The 26,710-nt window shown below is 45.1% G+C and overlaps 1 protein-coding gene across 1 annotated transcript; it reads left to right on the top strand.

The window, feature by feature from the left end:
* The first annotated feature begins 1,251 nt into the window (after positions 1–1,251).
* On the top strand, positions 1,252–26,710 carry LOC106569987 (ATP-dependent chromatin remodeler CHD4). Its single transcript, XM_082961133.1, is given in 42 exon segments — positions 1,252–1,461; positions 1,951–2,098; positions 4,480–4,586; positions 4,874–5,128; positions 5,430–5,548; positions 5,704–6,094; positions 6,712–6,859; positions 8,697–8,866; positions 9,180–9,232; positions 9,234–9,414; positions 11,872–12,075; positions 12,339–12,547; positions 12,886–13,017; positions 13,131–13,230; positions 13,471–13,662; positions 14,186–14,386; positions 14,562–14,699; positions 14,987–15,108; positions 15,265–15,438; positions 15,687–15,828; positions 16,010–16,141; positions 16,389–16,506; positions 17,731–17,855; positions 18,122–18,214; positions 18,437–18,590; positions 19,964–20,139; positions 20,813–21,002; positions 22,035–22,125; positions 22,240–22,339; positions 22,538–22,671; positions 22,779–22,923; positions 23,074–23,242; positions 23,433–23,492; positions 23,685–23,788; positions 24,004–24,229; positions 24,341–24,406; positions 24,567–24,722; positions 24,894–25,002; positions 25,314–25,446; positions 25,655–25,850; positions 26,169–26,338; positions 26,427–26,710. Coding segments are annotated over 41 exon segments (5,964 nt in total). The 5' UTR covers positions 1,252–1,461; positions 1,951–2,034; the 3' UTR covers positions 26,442–26,710.

Genomic DNA, 26,710 nt, shown 5'->3' with positions numbered 1-26,710 from the left:
CTATGTGCCAACTGCCCACAAAATTAGGTGGAAACCGAGCTGCACCTCCTAACCTTCTGCCAACTGTATGACCATATCAGAGACACACATTTCCCTCAGATTACACAGACCCACAAAGAATTTGAAAAGAAATCCAATCTTGATAAACTCCCATGTCTATTAGGTGAAATACCACAGTGTGCCACCACATTTGCCACAGTACAACACAAATGATCCCTAACTGGTAGATACATTGTGCCTTTTTTGCCAGTACTGAAAAAGGCTGATTGCATCACTCATGAGATAATTGCGTAAGCCTACATTTAATATCCACATTGTACATTATCAATGCTTTGGCTTAGCTTCATATGCAGTACTTTTGCACTCTAATATCCAGTCAGGATATAGCATATCGGAATCATGTTAGGATTCAAACCATTTTCTCACCATTGAGTGCAATACAGTATTGGCCTATCATAAGGTCTCCTTTGCAGACCTTGGGTCTCAGCTGTTGGTTACGCTGTATAAGCTAAATCTGACTAGTCACTAGGATAATACACAGGCCTAAATGAGACATGGCTTTGAATAAGGCCTCATTAGTTTGTGTCCATGATGCATGGTGACTTTTGAACCTATAACCATGGTCTCTCTGAGTTAATGGCACTTCTGTTTTGACTTTGTGTCTGCTTTGACTGGAAACAACATGTTTTATTTGAGTCATGGTCGTTTGGTTGTGTGTAGACAAATCATGGAGGGTTGAGCAGATCATTGGAATCAATCAATGGTTTTCAAATGGGCCTGCCCAAGTTCACAGTACAGTGTTTACCTGAATGTGTGCCCTGCGGTGAACCTCCAAAAGGAATATATGGTTTATAAGTGTTCATAAGGCTTCTATATATATAATATGCGTGTGCAATGTTTTGTGTCAGTCCATGATGCAATATACTCTTAGGCTGTACAGTACAGTGTCTCAACATACATGTAGATTGTGAGACTGAAGTTAAATGCAGCCATGTGGTGCACAGTTGCCATGTGACGTATTTTTTTCATCCCTCTCTCTCTTTTTGGAGTTATGCTTATTGTGGGATGTCAGTGACTGTGCTCATTATTATTATGGGATGTTGGTTAGGGGTGTGGGGGGGTGAGTGTTTCCATAGTAACGTCGGTTGCTAGGGGGGAATGGAGGAATGGGGAAGAGACTGCATGTGAGGGGGGGTGGATTATTATGGTCTGTACATTGCAAGGTAACTATGCAGAGTGGGGGAGGGGTGAACGTGTGTGGGGTTATTATGGGATGTCTGCCCCCTGATCTCTTTGTGTGTGTGCGTGCGCGGGTGTTTAGTGCGAGAGAGGGAGACGTCGTGTGCAACATAAGAAAAAAGACTGCATTTTAATTATTGGAACTAGCTAGTTATTTTAACCTAAATAGAAAAACATACCGTTTCGTTGTTTCTGGTTTCAAACAGTGGAATCATTCAACTTGTGAGTAACGTTACTGTAGTTTGTTGCATTGTTTCTAAATGTATTTGTGACAGACCTTTTATTATCGAAATTAAACAAATTGAAGTTAGTCATTTATTGATAGTTATATTTTGGGATGATTAGGTGAATCGTGCTTCTGAACCTAGCCGGTGTGCGCTAACGTTAGAGGGCTAACTAACCAAGTGTGGGACGGAAAACTAGTAGCAAGCTAGCCGCACGATGATGGCATGTCAAATGGCTAGCTAGCTATATGTAGCTAGCGAGACTACGCATAGATTGAAATGCTGATAATCTTGAGTAGCCTAGTGCTGGCTGAAACAATTGACACCAGAAATTGTATTTTACCTACTAAGGTATTCCATGTATTTACATTGTTCAATAAACGAAACCAGTCAAGAATATTCACTTCTGTTTTCTTTTTGTCTCTTATTTCCACCTCCTTGCGGACCTGTCCTCCTTGACTCCATGCTCGACCTGGACGGACTGAAGACTCGGACAGGACTCAGCAGGCAAAACGGATTTTAAAACTTTATTTAGCTAGTTAGCTAACTACATTTAAAGTTAGCTAACAGTATGTCTGGAAGCGAAGAAGATAGGGATGATTTTGGAGCCCCAGAGGATCGGTCTCTAATGCATGGTAGGACCACTTCTACAAATTAACGTTACATATTCATTGCAACGAAATTGATTTATCTACATTTGCTGTACTTTATGTAAATAATACGGGTAAATCGTATAAATAGGCCAAATAATACAATTTATGGCTGTGTACTGTCAACAACTAACATTTTATGAATAGCTATTGTATCTAACTGGTAACGTTAAGCTAGTTGATGCTGGTTATAGTTAGCTAACTTGGCTGGTTATTATGGTTAGCTAACTTGGCTCTAGTTAGCTAGCAGCATTATCACAATTTCTTATGTAGCTGGCCAACTAGTTATGGAAAAGTGTTTTAGCCAATTAAAGTAAGTTTCTGAAACAATGGACATCAGTCTAAGCTAAATGTTAGCTGGTTAAGTGAGTGACTAGCTGGTTAACTAACTTGTTGGCCAGAAGCTAGCCTGCCAAGCTAGCTGGCCGAAGCTAACTTAGCCTAGCTTGCGTGTGCTAACAATGTTAACGTTGGGTTTCAGTTGTTGGAATGCTTGCCTTTTTAAATTGAATTTGGTAAAACGGCCAGTTGTTTTCCATACCTAGGCAACTGGCACAACTTAAACTTTGAGCTACTAAAATCATGCCGACCCACCGGCATATTCTTGCGGCCTAGCAAATATTACCGGTATTTTTACGTGCGGATGACAAGATGGAGCCAGCCAGTTAGCTTGAAAGATGGCAGATGACGACGGTGGCTTTCTCCTCCTCTATCGAGTGGTTGGTAGCGCCGCTTTGCGTGGTAGAAATAAATGCTGTCTATACAGCTCTGGAAAATGTTAACGGAATTTGACATATAGCTGTCTAACTATCGTACAATAAAACTTGGTTTACACAACAACAACAACGGATTCGGATATGAAGGCAATGCATATTACATTAGAATCTTTGAGGGGGGGGTTAAGGCGATGGAATTTTCTGATTTTTAAACACAACATGCGTCGCCAGGCCACCTTTTAGATAGTAGTAAACTAATATAATTATTAAACCACTCGCATTCATTTACAGAAATGATCACATTAAAATGCATGGATGATTTATTTGGTAAATTCTATTAGCATAGCTAGTGATTTTTATTTTCTTTCCTTTCAAACCTCTCACTTGTGGAAATCATTGACCATAACCTTACTCAAATAAAAATAATTACTTGGAAGAGGCATCTTTTCCAATTTGTTTGTGGGAAATCACAGTATGGAATTGGGCTAACTGGAATTGAACTTAATCGAGATAATGATGACATGGCACTCATGATGGCATATAATTGGTCATCCAGCCCCCCTCATTTTGACCTACAGACAGCTTATCACGTCAGACCATTGCCACTTTGTCTTGATTTCAATGCCAACGGCCATTTGCTTACGGGTAAATGTACCATGAGTAATTACATAATAGGCTTTGAACTCCATTCCATATGACTTTGCAGCTACCAGGATTGGAAGGAACGGGGGATACCTAGGATATTGAATTGACATTACCGTTATTGGGGGGGGGGGGGTAGTAGTTGCAGCCTATTTGAAATCTAGCCAGCCAAGTGACATGGTGGCGGTTCCATGGCGGCTCGGTTCTATTCTCCGAAACCATAATAGAGCTCACCAGCTTGTAGTTCTAAACCTTTGCTCTGTTCAGCCATTCCTATGGGGAAAGAATGGGATTTTGGGATTCATGCCAAAAATGTCTGAAGTTAGCACATACTTACTTGTACATTTTGTTCAATGGTATAATATCAGTCAGATAACATGACCTTTATGAAGTATTTGTGTTTTTAAAAAATGACATAAAAGCTGAGGCAGATTCTCATAGAACAAAACATATAAGATCTCCTAAGCATGTGTTTAACACAGACCTTTGTTTTTGGTGTTTATCCAAAAACCCTACAAAAACATCATTCATTCCCCCACAGGCTTTGTCCAACGAACCATGGTGAAGTTGGTGCCTACAAAAAGGCGCCATTGCGATTTCTCTCTATTGCATTAGGGAAAGGGGGAAACCTACTCAGTTGTACAACTGAAATGTGTCTTCCACATTTAACCCAACCCCTCTGAATCAGAGTGGTGCGGAGGACTGCCTTAATCGACATCCATGTCTTCAGCCCCCGGGGAACAGTGGGTTAACTGTATCTCTCAGGGGCAGAATGACAGATTTTTACCTTGTAAGCTCGGGGATTCGATCCAGCAACCTTTCGGTTACTGGCCCAACGCTCCTACCTGCCGCCCCCATTAATGCACATGTTTATGGGTTAATTTGCAGTTATGTTTTCACTTTGCAAAGATGCAATCCAAAAGAAACTGCTGAGAGAGAAAAAACAGACATACACACGTCTATATCCAGGGTCATGCGGTTAAGCTGTGTCTCTGACCTCCATTGCAGATGAGGAAGAGATGTCAGAGAATGAGGCCCCGAAGGTGAAGAAAAAGAAGAAGGCCAAAAAGAGCCGGGAGAACAAAAGCAGCAAGAGGCGAACCTCTCGCAGAGAGGTAGGCTACTGTGATATGACCATGTCCCTGTCATATTTGTACATTGTTAGGATGCACCATGTCTCGTTTGTTGTTGATCAGTTGGCCCAAAATTTCAAACATTAGCTTGTAGACCAAGAAGGCAGGTAAAATACTATACTGTATATTTTTACATCCTTTCCAGAGGAATGGTTCAGGGACCCCCATTGTCTCCGATCAGATAGTGCAGCGTTAGTCTTTCAGTGGAGGGACACGCCACCTGTCAGAAGACAGTGGGCTTACTCCTAACCCCCCTGTGTCCCCTCCAGGATGTGCCTATGAGCTCCCCCGAGCCCATGGAGACCCCCGAGGTAGACCGAGACGAAGAGCGAGCGGTGCCCCACTCGGACAGCGAGGGCAGCGACTACAACCCGGGGAAGAAGAAGAAGAAAAACAGGGGGGGCACTTCCAAGGAGAAGAAGAGGAGCAGCACCAGCGCTGACAGAAACGGCGGAGGAAAGGACAAGAGGAAGGACCCTGAACCTGAGGAAGAGGAGGATGAGGACGATGATGACGATAGCTCGGTAAGATTTAGTTTGAGGATGGAGAGCGTTTTGGAGGGGGTACGGTATTAAAGTTAACCAAATAATATTTCATGATGTTAATTTAATTGTAATTATGCAACTTAAACCCATTAATAGCTCCATAGGAAGTGATTGAATAAGCTACCTGTAGCTCTCGCTGTATATAAGAGTTGACAATACTACTATGTTGAGAGTAGACTACCATTAGGGTGCCTGGTAGAGGTAATTACACTTATGTAATGACATACTGGAAAATAACCACTTTTACGCAAACGTTCATGTTGAAATTTTGTTCATCTAGGAGCCTAAGACATCATCCCAGCTCCTGGATGACTGGGGAATGGAGGACATTGACCACGTCTTCAGCGAAGAGGACTACCGCTCCCTCACCAACTACAAGGCCTTCAGCCAATATGTCCGGTAACGAGATTGTCCTTATCGATGCTTGCGGCTTGAATAGTATTTTAAGCTTTCTCTTTCTTACCCCCTTTTGCTCACTCAAATATTTTCTCCTTTCTTCCCCTGATCTTGTCTTTTTTTGGCTCATTACTCACCATCCTCGCCATCTCCCCCAGACCCCTCATCGCGGCCAAGAACCCCAAGATCGCAGTGTCCAAGATGATGATGGTGCTGGGCGCCAAGTGGCGTGAGTTCAGCACCAACAACCCCCTGAGAGGCTCCGCCGCGGCCAACGCCGCCCTGGCCGCTGCCAACGTGTCTGCTGCCGTGGACAGCATGGTGGCGGAGGTCGCGCCCCCTCTCGCACCCGCCCCAGTCGCCGAGCCTCAGCTACCGCCCGCCCCGCCTCTGAAAAAGGCTAAGACCAAAGAGGGCAAAGGTCCAAATGCTCGTAAGAAGTCCAAGCCGACCCCCAAGCCCGTAGAGAAGAAGAAGGTGGCTACAAAGAAGGTGGCCCCGCTCAAGATCAAGCTAGGAGGCTTCAACAGCAAGAGGAAACGCTCCTCAGTAAGTGCTTTCACTTTCTTTTTCTCTTCTCCTTTCTCGCTCTCTACATGTCCCCCATTTGCAACCATTTCTTCCTCATTCTCTCTCCTTGGACCTGCTTAGTAGTGATGGAGGGGGAAAAAATTGGTAGCTAAGTTGTTCATTATTTTTGACTGTATCGTTTTGACAATATCGCAATAACTGCACCAAAACGGCAGTATTTTTGCTTCATAACTTGTTCTCCATCTTCTCTTTAAATAGAGAGCAAATTTTTCAGTACTTTTATGTCCATGACTGACCATAATTCATCATCGCATGGCTCTCTTGTCCCTCTGCAGCAGACATTTTGTGAGCAATATTTTTGGAACATCAAATAGCAATAAAATCACAGTATCGAGTCTCAATACATAGAATCGTGAAAATCGCAGTACTTCGGTGCTGATACGATATGTATCGTGATAATATTGTATTGTGAGGTCCCTGGCAATTCCCAGCATTGCTGTTTAGTCACCTCTTTCTCGCTCATTTTGAGTTTCTTAGGTTGTCATTTGGCATAGAGGCCTTCAACCTAGAGAATAATTTCTCCTGAAAAAGACATTTCTAACCCTTCTCTCTCACTCCCGCTGTGCTCCTATTAGAGTGAGGAAGATGAGCCCGACGTGGAGAGTGACTTTGACGACGCCAGCATGAACAGCGTGTCCGTGTCGGACGGCTCCAACAGCCGCAGCAGCCGCTCCAAGAAGCCCAAGAGCAAGCCCAAGAAGAAGAAGGGTCAGTACTCTGCAGGTGTGTGTCTCTCTCTTCCATGGCTGTGATACAGTATGTCTCAAGCCCAATAAAAAAGTGGTCTCGAGTTTCTAGACTCCATAGCTGTAGTTTGTGCATGTCCAATTGGCCATGACTCAGTCAGTACCGCTCAGTCTTACTGAGTCACTAGAAGATTGTTTTCAGGAGGGCAGTATCCAGCGTCTTCTTCCTTTAAATAGTTTGACACCCGCTAACACATTCAGTAGACAAGCTCTTCCGTCAGAGCATTGATACACATCGGCTATGAGATTGAGATGCTTCCTAATTTCAATTGCAAATGAAGTACTCTCCAACTACATAGTAAAAGGGAGAGACAAAAAAAAAGCGCAATTCCGTAATGTTTCATTCTACAGCACTTAATAAACATGATTAGTTTTGGCCATACATTCTGATAAAAATATGCGTTTCTGCTGTGCATACCTTACAATATGTAACGGCTTAAGTGTTAGTGTTCCTGGTATTTCTTTAAGGGTGCTCGTCAAACATAACAAATGTTGAAGAGGCATTCCTCTTTTGGGGAAATTTCTGTCTATACTGAACAAAAATATAAACGCAACATGTAAAGTGTTGGTCCCATGTTTGATGAGCTGAAATAAAAGATCCCAGAAATGTTCCATATGTACAAATAGCTTGTCTATCAAATTTTTGTGCACAAATTTGTTTACATCCCTGTTAGTGAGCATTTCTCCTTTACCAAGATAATCCATTCACCTAAAAGGTGTCATATCAAGAAGCTGATTAAACAGCATGATCATTACGCAGGTGCACCTTGTACTGGGAACAATTACAGGCCACTCTAAAATGTGCAGTTTTGTCACACAACACAATGCCACAGATGTCTCAAGTTTTGAAGGAGCACGCAATTGACATGTTGACTGCAGGAATGTCCATCAGAGCTGTTGCCAGAGAATTGAATGTTCATTTCTCTACCATAAGCCGCCTCCAACGTCATTTTAGAGAATTTGGCAGTACATTCAACCGGCCTCACAACCACAGAGCACGTGTAACGACGTCAGCCCAGAACCTCCACATCCGGCTTCTTCAACTGTCGGATCGTCTGAGACCAGCCACCTGGACAGCTGATGAAACTGGGTTTGCACAACCTAAGAGTTTATGCACAAACTGTCAAACAGTCTCAGGGAAGCTCGTCTGCGTGCTCGTTGTCTTCACCAGGGTCTTGACCTGACTGCAGTTCGGCGTAGTAACCAACTTCAGTGGCTAAATGCTCACCTTTGATGGCCGCTGGCACGCTGGAGAAGTATGCTCATCACGGATGAATCCTGGTTTCAACTGTACCAGGCAGATGGTATACAGAGTGTATGGCGTTGTGTGGGCGAGAGGGTTGCTGATGTCAACTTTGTGAACAGAGAACCCCACCGGCACCATGGGGTAATGGTATGGATAGGCATAAGCTACCCGTTGAGCATGTTTGGGATGCTCTGGATTGACGTGTACGACAGCGTGTTCCAGCTCCTGCCAATGTCCAGCAACTTCGCACAGCCATTGACGAGTGGGATAGCATTGCACAGGCCACAATCAACAGCCTGATCAACTCTATGAGAATGAGATGTCGCACTGCATTAGGCAAATGGTGGTTACACCAGATACTAACTGGTTTTCTGTGACCAACAGATGCATATCTATATTCCCAGTCATGTGAATTCTATAGATTAGGGCCTAATGAATTTATTTCAATTAACTGATTTCCTTATATGAACTGTAACTCAGTAAAATCTTTGACAGTGTTGCGTCTTTATATTTTTGTTTAGTTTGTATTGCTCTCACGCACTTTTCTCCTCTTATTCCCTCTCTCCAGTCGAGGAGGATGGTGACGGCTATGAGACGGACCACCAGGACTACTGTGAGGTGTGCCAGCAGGGAGGGGAGATCATTCTGTGCGACACCTGTCCCAGGGCCTACCACATGGTGTGTCTGGACCCCGACATGGAGAACGCCCCAGAGGGCACCTGGAGCTGCCCCCACTGTGTGAGTGACACCTTCCTAAGCTCGGTGGAGTAAGTGACCAGGGAAAAATGGTACTGGTTAGTCAACGAGAATGTCTGGCCAATTGGAGTGCTGAAAAAAATCTGAGAAAATTGCAGAGGGTAACAATGAACTATTCATATTGACCAGCATTGGTGAATGATCATAACCTATCTAGTAGTACTATGGTATATGCTGGTAGTATTTGAACTTACATTTCTCCAGTGAATAATTGTCTTTGCTCCCCTACCATTCAACCAGTTAACCCTTTGCACTACTACCATTCACGTGAACCCCTTTCCTCCCCCATCCACAGGAGAAGGAGGGCAAACAGTGGGAGGCGCGGGAGGATGGCTCAGAAGAAGAAGAGGGAGGAGGAGGTGGAGCCCGAGCCGGAGGAGGACGACCATCACATGGAGTTCTGCAGAGTGTGTAAGGACGGTGGCGAGCTGCTCTGCTGCGACTCCTGTCCCTCCTCCTACCACATCCACTGTCTCAATCCGCCCCTGCCTGAGATCCCCAACGGAGAGTGGATCTGCCCCCGCTGCACTGTGAGTGAACCAATAGGGTGGGAGCCAGAGGGTGATTGACATGGGGCACAGACAGTTAGAGGGTGAAGTGAATTTGTGACCCACTGTCTCTTTTCAGTCTTGTGTACCAGAATTTGAAATGGTGTACAGACACTGAGCTTCAAAATGGCATTTCATACACTGTAGTTAGAGGAAACATGGGGAAGTAAAGCTGCTTTAAAAGTTAATGAACATATAGTCCCATTTTGTACAAAAGGGCAGCAAACATTTTGCTATGATTTTCACACTTGCTCTACATTAATCCTTTGCAAACATATTTAGAAAAGGAATACTTTAATCAAGTTGCCAAAATGGATTCTCTGAACATTATCTCACCAAATTGCCCCATTAGGAAACCATTTACAGAATTACATTTCCTATTGTTGTATAATAAAGAAAAAAAAGATTACCTTTAAGGTAACCTTTCACATTGAACATCTACAGTGCTGTTCTTTGTCTACACTCATGTAGCATCGTTCACACCCTCTAAAGCCTCATATCGACCTATCCATCTCTTGACGAATTCACATTGGAACACGCGAATGTGGCCATGTGCTAAAGCAGTGACTTAATGCTACTTTAACTTCAAGTGGTAAAGGTAGTAGTCTACAATTTGGGTAACACAAGGCTTAGGTGAAAACTATCTAGACCTAGGCCTATATCATCAGATCCTTTGAGTAACTTTGGTTCAGGTAATGTTATATTGTGAACTAAGGAATCTAGCCTGAGAGCATATTTCGATCCTGCCTTTTGGAACAGGATATGTAATGTCCATGGTTCATTGCAAAAGTCCTGATGTTCTCAAAAATATGTTTGCCGGTTTGTGTCCAGTCTGGGTGATGCTTTCACATTTCTGGGAGGAAGGAGGTCAACATTGCACAGCAGCTGAAACTGGTTCCATATAAGTGAAAGCTCCTTGGCTGCAACACCAGGCTCCAGACAATTAAAGCTGTAAAGGAGGAAAGCAGACAAAAATAGACATTAAAACCTTGCATACTAACATTCATTGACCCCCAAGTCCAAGCAATAAGCTCAAAGTACAAAGACAAAATACCTGAAGTGTTGCTTTGTCACCCTCAATCATCTCCTTGTACTGGTGGCGGAGAGCAGGTTTATGCTGAAAGTCAAAATCCAGAAAAATAAGTTAAAATGTGAATGAATGTCCTATAGCTTGTTGTTGACTGCTACAACTGTACTACAATGCCCAGTACATGCTTAATCTGCTTCCAACCAACAATGGTAATTAGCTTGATTAGTTAGCATAATTACCAGTTGGCTAGATATAAATGGTATTCGTTAAGCAAGCCAGTTAGTTGAACATGCAAAAAAATTACCTCAATCTATAATCCAATAGCTAGCTAGTTATTTAGCTACCGTTTCATCCAATTTAACATTTGTCCCAATAATGTAACTTGGGGTTTGATTAGCTTGCTAATCGATTAGCATTCGCACCACAGTGGCTATTTTTTATAGCTAGCTAACATGAAAAAGATGATCGTCATACATGCCTTAACACATCAGCATTACTATAATAGCAGAATGCAACTGCTGAGCTAACTGTCTTAATGTTGCTTTGTCCCACAATGAGCCATCTGTAAACAATGGCTCGTTTCGGAACCAAGTAAGCTATAACGGTACATGTATGCAACTGTTTAGCTAGCTAGTACAATAGCTAGCAGTAAGCAACTTTTTGATACAGTTGAGACAGTAACGCATGTACATGTAGCTATATTTTGGCATTTTAACTGTAGACTCTTAACTGGTGTATGGAGAATGATTCACGGCAGACTGAATCACAGAAGACAGAGCTGTGTGAATACCAGCACCTCTATTCAGGACAAGACTGGTATTGAAAGTTGTAGCTACACTTTGCATGTAGTCCATGATGAAATCCAATGGATCTTCCAAATATCCGAGGTAGCAGAGAGCAGGATGTGCCATTTGACAGAGAAGCCTTGAGTGACAAAATTGCCTTTTTCTCGTGAATGTCCCAGCCCCTCGTTATATCAACCAATCATGGCTAGGCAAGATTCTGCATTTTTTTTGTGTCTAAACAGCTTTGTGATTTCATTTTATATTTTTTTTTACAGATTATGTACTGGTTTGTTATGAAGGCACATGAAAGTTCACATGTTCAAGAAGGCATTTCTGCAGAAGATATATGCATTTTGATGAAAATGTTTAGTTTTTTTTACATTCAAATGCCACTGCTGTGAAGTGCGACATACGGGTCACATTTGACTTCCCAAATTGAAACCTAGCCCCTACCATCTTAGGTAGTGAATGGGAAAACAAAACTACTAAATGGTTGAATGCCATGTAACAATGCCTATCTGTAGGCAAGGAGTTTTCACCATGTCATTATGATCAGTTGGTCATGAAAAGTGAATGTTTTAAATTCTTTTGACCTATTCATTGGATCTCCCCTCTTCTCCTCAGTGTCCACCAATGAAGGGCAAGGTGCAGAAGATTCTGACGTGGCGCTGGGGCGACCCCCCTCCGCCCACGGCCATCCCCCGCCCCCCAGACCTCCCGGCTGACCAGCCCGACCCCGCCCCTCTGGCCGGGCGCCCTGACAGGGAGTTTTTCGCCAAGTGGAGCAACATGTCCTACTGGCACTGCTCCTGGGTGTCTGAGCTGCAGGTATGTACGCACATACGCATGATAAAATACTCTCGCCAGGCTGCTACTTTACAGGCAATCGCGCTCATACACAGCTACCCTCATTTGGCTTGTTGCACATCTTCTTTTTCATTTCTCAGTCGCACACTGAAACAAAAGCGTTCGAACAAAGAGACTCTTCTTTCTCACTCAAATTGATTAGAGAAGAGCTTTTATGTCACAACCACGTTTGGGAACACACACACACACTTCCCCCTTTCACCCACTCTTTCCCATCTTCCCAGTTGGAGCTGCACTGTCAGGTGATGTTCAGGAACTACCAGAGGAAGAACGACATGGACGAGCCTCCTTCAATAGACTTTGGCGAGGGCGACGAGGAAAAGAGCACAAAGAGGAAGGCCAAGGACCCGCTCTACGCCAAGATGGAGGAGAAGTACTACCGCTTCGGCATCAAGATCGCCTGGATGATGATCCACCGCATCCTTAACCACAGGTCAGACAAGACCCAAGGACTGGCACCTAAATGTGATTGAAATGTGTTTTAGTCTCATTGAGAGTTAACATTTCCAAAATATCAGCAGATTTTTAGTTGCCAGGCCGATATAGTTGTGCACTTTGTAAATAGTGTCTAGTCGGGAGTTTCCCTTCAATGGAAAGGAGAACTCCCGCACACATGATTACCTCTGCATGTGTTTGTCAGGTGAAGGGTTTTCCTTCATGGTGCAATTCTGACATTGGTCAAAGCAATAATTTAAACCAATCCGTTGCGAATACCTACCGGATGTCATTTTCAATGTTGCTGACCGAGTTTTGCCTGTTTGTGCGCTGCAGCCAGGACAAGAAGAACAACATCCACTACCTCATCAAGTGGAAAGACCTCCCCTACGACCAGGCCACCTGGGAGGCCGAGGACATGGACATCCCCGAGTTCGACATCTTCAGACAGCAGTACTGGAACCACAGGTCACTAATGCTTTATTGTACACCTTCTCTATATTGCATAGACTAACTGGAGGAGTTTCTTCTTTCTCCCTTTGTCTGTTTACCAGGGTAACAATATTCTCTGTTTGTTTCAGGGAGCTAATGATGGGCGACGAGGGGAAACCAGGGAAGAAGATGAAGGTGAAAGGCAAGACGAAGAGGTTGGACCGGCCTCCTGAGAACCCTGTCGTTGACGTAAGTGGAGTTGTAACTGTTATTGGAGTCTTATGTCTTTTTATGAGAGATGGTTTCTCTTGATTTAGAAGATATTCCTGATCATCATAAATTGTTTCAGTATATTACTGTTAAAATGGCCTTTTAGCCTCTTCTGCAGCTCTAAGTTGTGACAATCACATAAATCCTGTACGGTGCATATTTACTGCATAGTGTCTTGGCTTCAACAGTAATTCACTTCTCATTCTCCCCCCTCTTCAGCCCACCATCAAGTTTGAGCGGCAGCCTGATTACCTAGACAGTACGGGGGGCAACCTGCACCCCTACCAGCTGGAGGGTCTCAACTGGCTGCGTTTCTCCTGGGCACAGGGCACAGACACTATCCTGGCTGACGAGATGGGACTGGGCAAGACTGTGCAGACTGCCGTATTTCTCTACTCACTCTACAAAGAGGTATGGGGTGAATGTGTATGTATTAGAAATAATAACTTTCAGTTAGAATTTTCAAATGTTAACTATAGCTTCTAACTTTTTATTTATTGATTAATGTCATTGTTTAAAAAAATTAAATCAAGGCTAAAATGCGAAGTGCTAGCCATTAGTTAAAGAGAAACAGATTAGAAATGCCAACTTTGGCATATAGTTCCCTTGGCAGCCTTCTAGACCAATACCAGCCCAGCCATTTTGTATAAATCAGGTGAAATCTGACGACGTTAAGCTTGAGCTTTGTGTCAACCCTCTTGGGGGGGGAATCACATGGAGATTACTGCCACCTATTGGTCGGAGTGTAGAATGCAACGCCTTTGACAACACCATGTATTTACATTAGAATTATAGATGTATGAATGTTACATGAAAAATGATCAGTTGGTGAAGAATGGCATTTTCAACACCAAGGGTAGTGGGTTAGATTCCGGCTGGGGCCACAAATTAAAAAGATCATTTGTATGGGACTTTTTTTCTTTCCCCCTCACAGGGTCACTCCAAGGGCCCGTTCCTGGTGAGCGCCCCCCTGTCCACCATCATTAACTGGGAGCGAGAGTTTGAGATGTGGGCCCCGGACATGTACGTGGTGACCTACGTAGGAGACAAGGACAGCAGAGCCGTCATCAGAGAGAACGAGTTCTCCTTCGAGAACAACGCCATCCGCGGAGGCAAGAGAGCCTCTAAGATGAAGGTGAGAATGATAACTGATCAAATGTACTTTGTTGATTTAAACGACAGTTCTAAAGTTGGTGTTCTGTTGAAGTAAGGAAGTACTTGCTTTGTCAATATGTCACGATAAGCTCACTCCTTCAATGATATGCTGGTGTGTGTGTGTCACGTTTTTAACCGTCCCCGTGGCCTTGTAGAAAGACTCATCGGTGAAGTTCCATGTGCTGCTGACGTCGTATGAGTTGATCACCATCGACATGGCCATCCTAGGTTCCATAGATTGGGCCTGTCTGGTGGTCGATGAGGCCCACAGGCTTAAAAACAACCAGTCCAAGGTGAGAGATTAGAGTTGACGACTCCTATAACCTGTCTATTGTGAGGGTTTAAAGAGCTTGCCCTAGGGAGGTAGTTTACCTGTTATGTGCAACACATTCCCTTATTCAGGAAAAATATCAATTTGGAAGTATAAGGGTATTGAGGCATCCCAAATAACATTTCTCGTTATTTGGATATCCTGATTTTTGTATTCAGTACAATGAAACTCCACTGCTGATGGTACCATTGAGAAATTCAAGTGTGCCTTTTTTTAGTTTGATAACAGTTTTCTCTCTCTCCCCTCCAGTTCTTTAGGGTGCTGAACAACTATCCTCTCCAGCACAAGCTGCTACTGACCGGTACACCTCTACAGAACAACCTGGAAGAGTTGTTCCACCTCCTCAACTTCCTCACGCCAGAGAGATTCAGGTGTGTGTACACATTCTGACCACATTACTCCCCATACTTTCCCACTCAATCCCAACGACCACTTCACGTCACCTGTATCACACCCCTCACTTCTTAAACCAGCTATTATAGAGTTAACCTTTACTTACTTCCCTGCATCTTCCTCTCTCTGTGTAGTAACTTGGAGGGTTTCCTGGAAGAGTTTGCTGACATCGCCAAAGAGGACCAAATTAAGAAGCTGCATGACATGCTGGGACCCCACATGCTCAGGAGACTGAAGGCTGACGTCTTCAAACACATGCCCTCCAAGACCGAGCTCATCGTCAGGGTGGAGCTCAGCCCCATGCAGAAGTGAGTGAACGTGGGAAAGGAGGGATGGGATGTAGTGAAGGGGTTAAATGGAATAGTGGTAATAGCCAATTTTATTGGCTGAAAGGTGATGTGATCAAATATATAGTTAGAATGGTTAGTTATCTTCCCAAGACTTTACTTAATTAAACACAATCTTCCCTTGGGATACTCAACTCATGAGAACTTTACAATAAAATTGGACTGGGGGAAGTGGTATTAAGTGTTTTCTTATTGTCTCATCTTTTTAGGAAGTACTACAAATTCATCCTCACCCGTAACTTTGAGGCCCTGAACACACGAAGTGGTGGGAACCAAGTATCCCTTCTCAATGTGGTGATGGACCTCAAGAAGTGCTGCAACCACCCCTACCTCTTCCCTGTGGCAGCCATGGTATGACCCACATACCAATGTTGTTGACTGAGAATGGACCATGCTATTGTGATGGATAAGTGTGTGTGGGGAGGGATTGTATTTGCAGTTTAGGTATAATATGCATTATAACTTGTGTAGTCTTTTGCTGTGAAGCTCTATATAACTGAGGCTCTGACTCTTGATTGGTTCCCCCAAACAGGAAGCCCCAAAGATGCCCAATGGGATGTACGACGGCAGCGCCCTCACTAAGTCTGCCGGGAAACTGACTCTATTGCAGAAGATGATGAGGAAGCTGAAAGACGGAGGGCACAGAGTACTCATCTTCTCTCAAGTTAGTTACCCAACACTCACATTTTAAAATCTTTTTTTTGAATCCACAAATTGCATTACATCTTGAAGGATTCAACCATTTCAAAGATCTTGGAGACAGACACTTAAAGATACAAAAAGCACACAGACAGACATACACATGGACACTGCTTACCCTTGTAGATTATTTTATAGATTGACGTTTATTTTGCCCCTCGTGCATCAACTTTATTTGTTTACTCACCGCCCACTCACTCCCTCTGAATTAGATGACCAAGATGCTTGACCTGCTGGAGGACTTCCTGGAGAACGAGGGCTACAAGTACGAGCGTATCGACGGAAGCATCACCGGGGGCATGAGACAGGAGGCCATCGACAGATTCAACGGTGAGGCTCACCCCACAGACTTCCTCATTCCAACTCGTCTACGTCACTGTGTATACTGCAGTTTCAGAGTGAATATTATATAGTTGAGTCTTTAGGAGTATATATCCTATCGTTGTTTGATATTGAAAGTGATTGATATAGATAATAGCTGATGTAGAAAGCAGGGTTTTTTCTGGATCAAAAGGGGGCTTAGGTGGTGGTCGGTGCGGCTGAATCTGTTCCTGTCCCCGGGAAAGAAACAACCCCATCTTGGTGGTGCAGATATATATATATATATATATTTCCATTACGGCAATTCTACATGTTTCTCCATGAAGCTGACATTTTTTGTTGCTGTTTTGAAGCCAATTTGCTGCAATTCTATATATTTTTCCAATGTGCCGAGAGAAAACGTTGAGGTTTTTTAAAGCAAATTTCCTGCAATTTTATGCATTTTGCCATGGCTAATGCTGTGTTTTTATGCTCAAACATAATTACAAAATCAATACTCCTGAATTCATTGGGCCTATTGCAACCATGGACGGCCACTAGATTATCGCCATGGCCCGACAAACGGTTCTTGTGCTGACGTTGCTTCCAGAGGTAGTTTGGAACTCGGTAGTGAGTGTTGCAATCTAGAACAGACAACTTTTACACGCTTTTGTTCTGTGAGCTTGTGTGGGCTACCATTTCACGGCTGAGCCGTTGTTTCTCCTAGACGTTTCCACTTCACAGTAGCGCAGGCCTGGGCAATTCCAGTCCTCGGGGGTCTGATTTGGTCTCACACTTTTTGTCCATCCCTAGCAAACACATCTGATTTATAGTAATAGCATTTTTAACTGAAGATCATGATTAGTTGGAGTTGGGTGTGTTAGCTGGGGTTGGGGCAAAAGTGTGACAACCAATCAAGGCCCCGAGGACTGGAGTTGCCCAGGCCTGTGAATAAAAACACTTACAGTTGACTGGGGCAGCTCTAGCAGGGCAGAAATTTGACGAACTGACTTGTTGGAAAGGTGACATCCTATGACGGTGCCACGTTGAAAGTCACTGAGCTCTTCAGTAAGGCCATTCTACTGCAAATGTTTGTCTATGGAGATTGCATGGCTGTGTGCACGTTTTTATACACCTGTCAGCAAATAGCCGAATTCCCTAATTTGAAGGGGTGTCCACATACTTTTGTATCCATGTTTGTGTATATGTTTAGTGATTTTGGTCTGAGTGGTTGATCTGTTTTTTGTTCCTTAGCCCCGGGAGCGCTCCAGTTTGCCTTCCTGCTGTCGACAAGAGCTGGAGGTCTGGGTATCAACCTGGCCACCGCCGACACAGTCATCATCTATGACTCAGACTGGAACCCTCACAACGACATCCAGGTATCACACTTAAAACCATCTCACACAGGCCAAATCAAGTCCTAAGAATTTGATTTGTTTAAGCAATATGGTGAAACTTCCACCTAGCCTATCAGGGCAAGTGGAGCTATTACCATATTTCTTACGCCTATCCAATCAGATCTCCACACGTGTTTAGTGGTCGATTTGGGATTATCGTTTCCTTGTCCTCCTTCATATCAACTTTTATTAAGGTGGTTGCAAGGATGAAAGGTTCATACAGTTTCTCTGCCTCTTCCTCATCTCAGGCGTTCAGCAGAGCTCACCGTATCGGACAGAACAAGAAGGTGATGATCTACCGCTTCGTCACAAAGGCCTCTGTGGAGGAGAGGATCACTCAGGTAAAGAGGCTGTCCCCTCTCCCGCAACATCACAATGACCTCTTCACAACGTAACATAACAAATCTGTATCATAGAAATTATACTTTCTTGATGGATCCAATGAATGTTTGAGTGTGTGAAACAGAGCCTTGTCTGTCAGATCTACTCATTTAATTTCTATGGCCAAAATGGGCTGAAAGAAAGTGCATGCATTGAAACGTCCATGTTCCCTCCCTCACCAGGTTGCCAAGAAGAAGATGATGTTGACCCACCTGGTGGTGCGTCCTGGTCTTGGCTCCAAGACGGGCTCCATGTCCAAACAGGAGCTGGACGACATCCTCAAGTTCGGCACGGAGGAGCTGTTCAAGGACGAGCTTGGAAAGGGGGACAAAGAAGGTAAACATGGAAGGATGATGGATGGAGTGGATAGTTGTTCATCTGTCAAATCACCAGTCAGTTGGCTTGCAAGTGAGCAAACAAAATGTCCTTTTTTTTTTTACCTGCCCACAGCAGGTTACTGGAAGCGTGTTGCAGGTGAACAGAAAACGATCAAAGGCCAGCAGATACGAACAGTCAAATAAGCTGATAGTTTGTTGTTTATTACTTATTAGTGCTTATTAGGTGAAATGTTCAACATTTCTATCATGTGTTTCCCCCCCCCTTAGAAATGAATGGAGCGTCTAACCAAATTACACATGGTTTTAGTTCTGTGTAAACCGAGATTAAAAACATAATGCTGTATAGAACAGATTTGGTTCAAGATTAAGGTTATGACAATGTTTATAACTCGTACAGTATAAAGTTTTATTAACTGGGTGGTTCGAGCCCTGAATGCTGATTGGCTGACAGCCGTGGTATATCAGACCGCATACCACGGTTATGACAAAATATGAATTTTTACTGCTCTAATTACTTTGGTAAAAAGTTTATAATAGCAATAAGGCACCTCAGGGGTTGGTGGTATATGGCCAATATACCACGGCTAAGGGCTGTATCCAGGCACTCCTCGTTGCGTTGTGCATAAGAACAGCCCTTAGCCGTAGTATATTGGCCATATATCACACCGCCTCGGGCCTTTTGTTTAATTATACCGTGGCATTGATAAATACTTGTTTTTGATCGGCTTGAAGGGCATTCTTCAGCGTGCATATTTTCCCAATAACGCACGGGGGAATTCAATGGCTATAGATAATTCTTACATGTTCTATGTTTGAGCTGCTTTTGAAAGTAAAAGTCGAATTGAAAACATTGGCATTGTTGCGTTCGATTTTCATAATGACAAGCTAGGACTGATGGTTTGGTAACCACGGCAACTGCAGTAGCTATCTAGTAAACTTGCTAGCTACTTCAGTGGATGTTGAACACATTTCTACCTGCAAATGTGTTCAGTTATAGCTATGGTATAAAAGCGATCTTCAACCTGGGGCTCTATACGTCGTTCATTATTTTCCCTAGAACGCATAGCCCCTCGTTGATTATCCCTGACATCGGGGTTTCCCCAAACTCTGTCCTGGGGCCCCCCACTGGGTGCATGTTTTTGGTTTTTGCTCTATTACTACACAGCTGCTTCAAATGATCAAAGCTTAATGTGTTGTTTATTAGAATCAGCTGTGTATTTGCTAGGGCTAAAACCAAAACCTGCACCGAGGGGGGGGGGGGGGCAGGACAGGACAGAGTTTGGGAAACCCTGCCGTACATGATAATGTTTAGACCGTGTGCTGATGTTTTTAGATGGAGAATGTCCATAATGGAAATGTGATGTCCCCCAGGTGAGAACAAGGAGGAGGACAGCCAGGTGATCCACTACGATGACATGGCAGTGGACAGACTGCTGGACAGGAACCAGGAGTCCGAAACCCCAGAGGAAACGGAGATCGGGAGCATGAACGAGTACCTCGGCTCCTTCAAGGTGGCCCAGTACGTGGTCAAAGACGAGGAGGAGGCGGTAAGTGTGTTTGTTGGACATACCAGCCACTTAGCAGGCGATTTAGATCCAATTGTACTTTTTTTAGAAGGTTCACTCCTAAGTGGCTTTGTTGTAGCCCAGACGTTGTGTGTGTGTGTGTCTAATTTGACACAGTCACCGAAGTCATAGACTGTTCTCTGCTACCGCGCGGCAAGCGGTACCGGAGTGCCAAGTCAAGGTTTTTCAAAAAGCCCCGTAACAGCTGCTACCCCCAAGTCATAAGACTGCTGAACAATTCATCAAATGGCCACACGGACTATTTACATTGACCCCCCCCCCCCCTTTGTTTTTACACTGCTGCTACTCTCTGTTTATTATCTATGCATAGTCGCTTTACCCCTACCCACATGTACATATGACCTCGATTAACCTGTACCCTCGCACACTGACCCGGTACCCCCTGTGTATAGCCTCATTATTGTTATTTATTCTTATTGTTACTTTTATGAAACGTTTTAGTTTAGTTGGTAAATATTTTCTGAACTCTTCTTGAACTCCATTGTTAGTTAAGGGCTTGTAAGTAAGCATTTTACAGTAGGGTCTACACCTATCGTATTCGGCGCATGTGACAAATATAATTTTTGATTTGATCAATGAATCACCTTTTGTCTCACTCACTCACTCATATTCCTTCTCTATTGGCCCCCCTCAGGAAGAGGAAGTACAGAGGGAGATCATCAAGCAGGAGGAGAGTGTCGACCCAGACTACTGGGAGAAGCTGCTCAGGCACCACTATGAGCAGCAGCAGGAGGACCTGGCCCGCAACCTGGGCAAGGGCAAGCGCATCCGCAAGCAGGTCAACTACAACGACGGCTCCCAGGAGGACCGAGGTAGTAGACGGGGTAACAACAAGCGCCAACGCCATTATTTACTTACTTACGTGTGTGTGTCCCTTTGTGGATGTGTGCAAGGGCAGGCATGGAGGTATGCAGTGTGTAGGAGCATGGAGGTATGTACCTGTGTGAGCGCCACCGGTGAAGCCTTGGTAACAGAGTGGTGTCCGGGGCTGGTTTGCATATTCTTTACCTCCTGCATGAGGCACGCCTCTCTGTCACAGTTGTTGGAAATTTTGAATTTTCATCCAATTTGCATTACCTCACCACTTCAGCAAGGCTCTGTGTCAAACCTCAGAAAGCCTGGTAAATCTTCACATGTTAGTGATCTTCTATCCCCAACAACAATCCAAACTATTCAGGATTACATATGATGAGCAGATATGTTCAACATGTTTTATGTTGGAATGACCGCTTTCCTTAATTCACTTTTGACACCTGAATGCAATGCATTGCAATGGTGTGGACTACTCTACCCACAATGCATTGTAAGGGCACCATGATCTCAGGCTCCTCACCAAGAGGAAGAAAATGCCGGCACCCGCCCCACAAACTGTACTCTTCTAGTCCCCTAAGAGATAGGACTTGGCGTGTGTGACTGAATTGGGGTTGTGTGTGTGTGTGTGTGTGTGTGTGTGTGTGTGTGTGTGTGTGTGTGTGTGTGTGTGTGTGTGTGTGTGTGTGTGTGTGTGGTGCTTACTTGGTTTGTGTTTATTGTACCCCTTCCCTCTTGAGTTGGGAACCGGTGCCTTTTTCCTTGCCTGCTAACTATAGACATACTAGCTTAACCAAAGTCCCACGTGTGGTTTGTTAGCTACTCCCACTCGGGCACTGCGTGTATTGTGTGTAGGCAAGTGTGTGACGGTGGTTTCCTGCTAGATCTCTGTACTTGGTCTGTTTGTCAACCTATCATTCAGTCTATTTCCTTGTAGAATTTTCTCCCCCCTCTTTGAATATATATATATATTTATATTTAAAGAAGTTCAGACGTTTCTGGACTGTGTACTGAAATTGCTCCCCGTGCCTTTTTCTGTCTCCAAGCAGATTGGCAGGATGACCAATCGGACAACAACTCGGACTACTCTGTGGCCTCCGAGGAGGGTGACGAGGACTTTGATGAGCGGGCAGAAGGTAAGCGAGAGTGTGTGGACAGAGATGGTGTCACTGTCAGTGGGGTTTACAAGAGCGTGTGTGTGTGGTTTGTGAAGCTTAAGAGAATAACTTTTCATGTTTTCCTTTTTTCTGGCGGTGCAGCCAACTCTCGCAGACCCAACAGGAAAGGCATGCGGGGCGACAGGGACAAGCCACTGCCCCCCCTGCTGGCCAGAGTGGGAGGCAACATTGAGGTCAGCTGTCAATGTCCATCAATCACTGCACTCTGAACCAATGCTCTGCGTGATTCTGAATGTGTTTGCAATTTCGGTTATCTACAGATGGGCCTACCCACCTCTTGCCTCTGACTATTTCTATACAAGCCAATTGAATGTCAGAGGTTGGGAGTCGACCTGTTAACTCGACACTAACCCTGCCTCTCTGGTGTTCAGGTGTTGGGCTTCAACGTTCGCCAGAGGAAGGCCTTCCTGAATGCAGTGATGCGTTATGGGATGCCTCCCCAGGATGCGTTCACCACCCAGTGGCTGGTCAGAGACCTGCGTGGGAAAGCGGAGAAAGAGTTCAAGTGAGTAACTAACATTGTTATAGTGTAAATAGTCATTTGAATTTGTCCTTTTTTGTTGTTGTTGACATCGGATCCACTCATCTCTCTTCCTTCTTGGTCTCTCTCAGGGCGTATGTCTCGCTCTTCATGAGGCACCTGTGTGAACCCGGCGCAGACGGAGCCGAGACCTTCGCCGACGGCGTCCCACGTGAAGGGTTGTCGCGGCAACACGTCCTCACCCGCATCGGCGTGATGTCGCTGATCCGTAAGAAGGTAAAGCCCAGTTCCTGTTTGGGATAGCCGATCAATTCAACTGTCATACTTTTTAAGTCAAAGTCTTAACGGTACACTGGTCTCATGATCATATACGACCCTGTGTTTCATTATCTGTCCTGGCCGCGTTCTGACCGTGTTTTCCACCAGGTCCAGGAGTTTGAGCACGTCAACGGCCAGTGGTCCATGCCCTGGATGATGGAGCTGGAGGAGAGTAAAAAGGCTGCGGCCGCTGCAGCTGGAGCTCACCCCGACTCCCCAGGGAAGACCCCCTCCACGGGCACGCCTGCAGACACACAGCCCAACACACCCGCCACAGGTACAGACCGCTACGCCCTCTTCCACAACCCTCTCCCTGATCCCTGCTCTTTCTGCATTCCTTATGGACAATCCGTCTTTCTCTGCTGTGTTGACCTATGGCCTGCAACCCCGCCCATTTCTGCAAGTAGAGCCTCTCCTGCGATAATGCTTTTAACTCCTGTTCTCCTCTGTGTGCTCGCCCTCCCCAGCCCCCAAAACTCCCTCCACAGGCACACCCGCAGACACGCAACCCAACACGCCCGCCCCAGGTAAACCATCTGCCCCCCCCACCACCTCCACACCCTCTCACTGTTCCAGGACTCTGACCCACGCGCTGCTGCTATGTGGGTTTTTAGTGAAACCACCATAGAATAAGAGTGCTTGGTGTGTAAAATGTGTAACTGTCAATCAATGCTTGGAGATGTGGAAGGTGGATTAAAGAGGATGACCTGTTGGTTTAGCAGACGATCCTTCAAGGACTGAGGACGCCGTGAAGGATGGCGAGAAAGAGGAGAAGAAAGACAGTGAGGGGGAGAAGGAGTCCGGGAAGACGGAAGACCCAGAGGTAAATAATTTGATCTACATTGGTCAATAGACTAGAATAGGGCAATGGATAACAACCAAAGCCACCCAATGTATCATACCTGTACATTGGGTATTGATAGTACAGTATATCATTGTTGTGAAGTCGGAGATGGAACTCCTTTTCCATAATGGTTATACTTAGTTAGTTCTCTGTGCTTCAGGCTCTAATAAATCTATCTCTTTCCCCTCTTTCAGATAATTGCGATCCCTGATGAGGATGAGAAGACCCCTTCCCCTGAACAGAAAGCAAAGGAGGAAGAGGAGCCCATGGAAACAGACGAGCCTACCAACGGAGAGGCGGAGAAGAAGGATGGCGAGACTGCGGAGAAGAGTGCTGAGGGAGGAGAGGGAACCAAGTCTCCAGCAGCGGAGGAAAAGGCGGACGTGTCGGAGGTCAAATCTGAAGACTCTGAGGCCAAAGGTGAACTTTTCTGTCTAATAGAATATGGCTCAGCACTATTTTTCCCATAGTACCATTTCTATTACACTTGTTTGCTAATGTCTCCCCCTCTTTCTCTTCATGGATTTGCAGCAGAAGATAAGAAAGAAGAGCAGACTGAAAAGATGGACACCACTCCTGCCTCAGAGGAAAAGAAAGGTAGCTCGTCCGTCATTCGCTCTCGTTTTGTCCCTTGTCCCCCGATCAACAAACTGCAGTAAGAACATACTGTAGGTTCGGTGCCTTGGTCGATGTTTGTCAACGTTTCTGCTTCACGCCATTCTCTCTTTGGCCCCATTTTTATTTCTTCTGTCTGCAGAGCAAAAGGAGGAGAAGGATGGAGTGAAGGTGGAGGAGCCGGCCAAGCTGCAGAACGGGGACAGTGTGAAGGAGGGAGCGGCGGCCGGAATCAGTGAGGAGAAGAAGAAAGCTAAGACAAGATTCATGTTTAACATCGCCGACGGCGGATTCACAGGTAAGAGGACTGGAGAGTGTCGAGGGTCACGCTCGCTCAGATCTCAACTCCGTCTCAACTGAGTTTTGGTTGGTTTCAAACATGGTTAAGTGCTACTCTTGGACTAAACTGCATTTTCAATAGTCTCAATTGTTACAGGGAATCACTAACAATCTCTTCTCTCTCCTACAGAACTGCACTCCTTGTGGCAGAACGAGGAGAGGGCCGCCACCGTCACCAAGAAGACCAACGAGATCTGGCATCGTCGCCACGACTACTGGCTGCTTGCTGGCATAATACAGTATCCTTTTATACCAGTGTTGACTTACTAGGCTGCCCACTGTGGCTCTTTGTAAACAGACATTAGGACGGCGCGTTCCAACTGACAGAACTCAATGATTTACTGTCAAGTCTTTCTCTTAAACATTTAACCGGTACAACACCGTCATTGGATTATTGCCTCCAGGGTGGACTGCCTGTAGCATGATCTGAACATATCTATGAACTATGACCAGCTTCAAGCATTAGTGAAAGGTCACATACATTAGGCCACTATTGCTCATAACACAAACGGTGGGGCTTGTTTTTCCCCTTGACTCTGGCGCCCCCTAGACACGGCTACGCGCGTTGGCAGGACATCCAGAACGATGTGAAGTACGCCATCCTCAACGAGCCCTTCAAGGCTGAGATGAACCGAGGCAACTTCCTGGAGATCAAAAACAAGTTTCTGGCCAGGAGGTTTAAGGTATGAAGTCCTTTATTAGCCATTTGTCCTTTTATGAGCGTAATTTCTAAGCCAACTCTTCTAGTACAGTTGTCAGCAGTTCTCATTTTCACTCTTATAATAATATACAGGTTTGTTGTGCTCCGTGTACACGCTGCGCGTTTTGGATTCATGTCTTTTCAACCACCCCTTTCCTTCCCCATCTCCTCTCCTCCTTCCCTCCCACTAGCTGCTGGAGCAGGCCCTGGTGATCGAGGAGCAGCTGCGCCGAGCGGCCTACCTCAACATGTCGGAGGACCCTTCCCACCCCTCCATGGCCCTCAACACGCGCTTCAGCGAGGTGGAGTGTCTGGCCGAGTCCCACCAACACCTCAGCAAGGAGTCCATGTCGGGGAACAAGCCCGCCAACGCCGTCCTGCACAAAGGTAGCTAGCCAGCTTCCACTCGCCTAGTACGTCTGGGTCGAGTTCGTTAGGGAACACTAGAAATGTTTGGGGCAACGGACATTTTTTATTAAGTTGGTCTGGATGGTACCTTTCCATTTTTCATTTTGTTTCTGACAGTTCTTTTTTCCCCTGGCCATTTTGTGTCTACTGAACGTGACCCTGTGCAAAGGGATGGGAAGGATGGTCTCTTCGCTGACAGACCATAATACGTTATCAACCTAACCTAAAGTACCTTGAGGCTTAGTTGAAGATTTAAGTTGGCAAGCACTTCCAGGTTCTCACTCTTTTCCCTCTCAGTGCTAAAACAGCTGGAGGAGCTTCTCAGTGACATGAAGGCAGATGTCACCCGTCTCCCGGCAACCATCGCCCGGATACCCCCCGTCGCAGTGAGACTCCAGATGTCCGAGAGGAACATCCTGAGCCGCCTGGCCAGCAGAGGCCCTGAACCACAGCCTCAACAACAGCAGGTAAGCGCCCAGCCCAAAGAGGTGTGTGTGTTTTGTTCACGAGTCTTGTCACACTTTGTAATGTGGTTGTTCCTTTCTCCTTCTACAGATGTCGCAGCAGTAGCCTGGCTTAGGCTTGCCCCCCCCGAACCCCATCACCTCTACATTCCTGATCGGCACAGCAGAAGAAGACGCGCCCAAGCTTGAAACCACGGCTCTTTACATATATATATACATACATACATATATATATATATGGACTTGCAGCGTTTCTACAGGCTGACCCCTGGACACTGTGGAAATGATAGCTATTTTATTTTTTTTGTTTTTTGACTTAATATTATTGATATGTTATTATGGTTTTTTTGGGACCTAAATAAAAATGTAATAAAG

The sequence above is a fragment of the Salmo salar genome, chromosome 14 (genome assembly GCF_965601325.2).
Source record: "Salmo salar chromosome 14, fSalSal1, whole genome shotgun sequence".
NCBI classification, from domain to species: domain Eukaryota; kingdom Metazoa; phylum Chordata; class Actinopteri; order Salmoniformes; family Salmonidae; genus Salmo; species Salmo salar.
The sequence above is the reverse complement of the archived record's forward strand: the minus strand, read 5'-3'. Positions and strand labels throughout refer to the sequence as shown.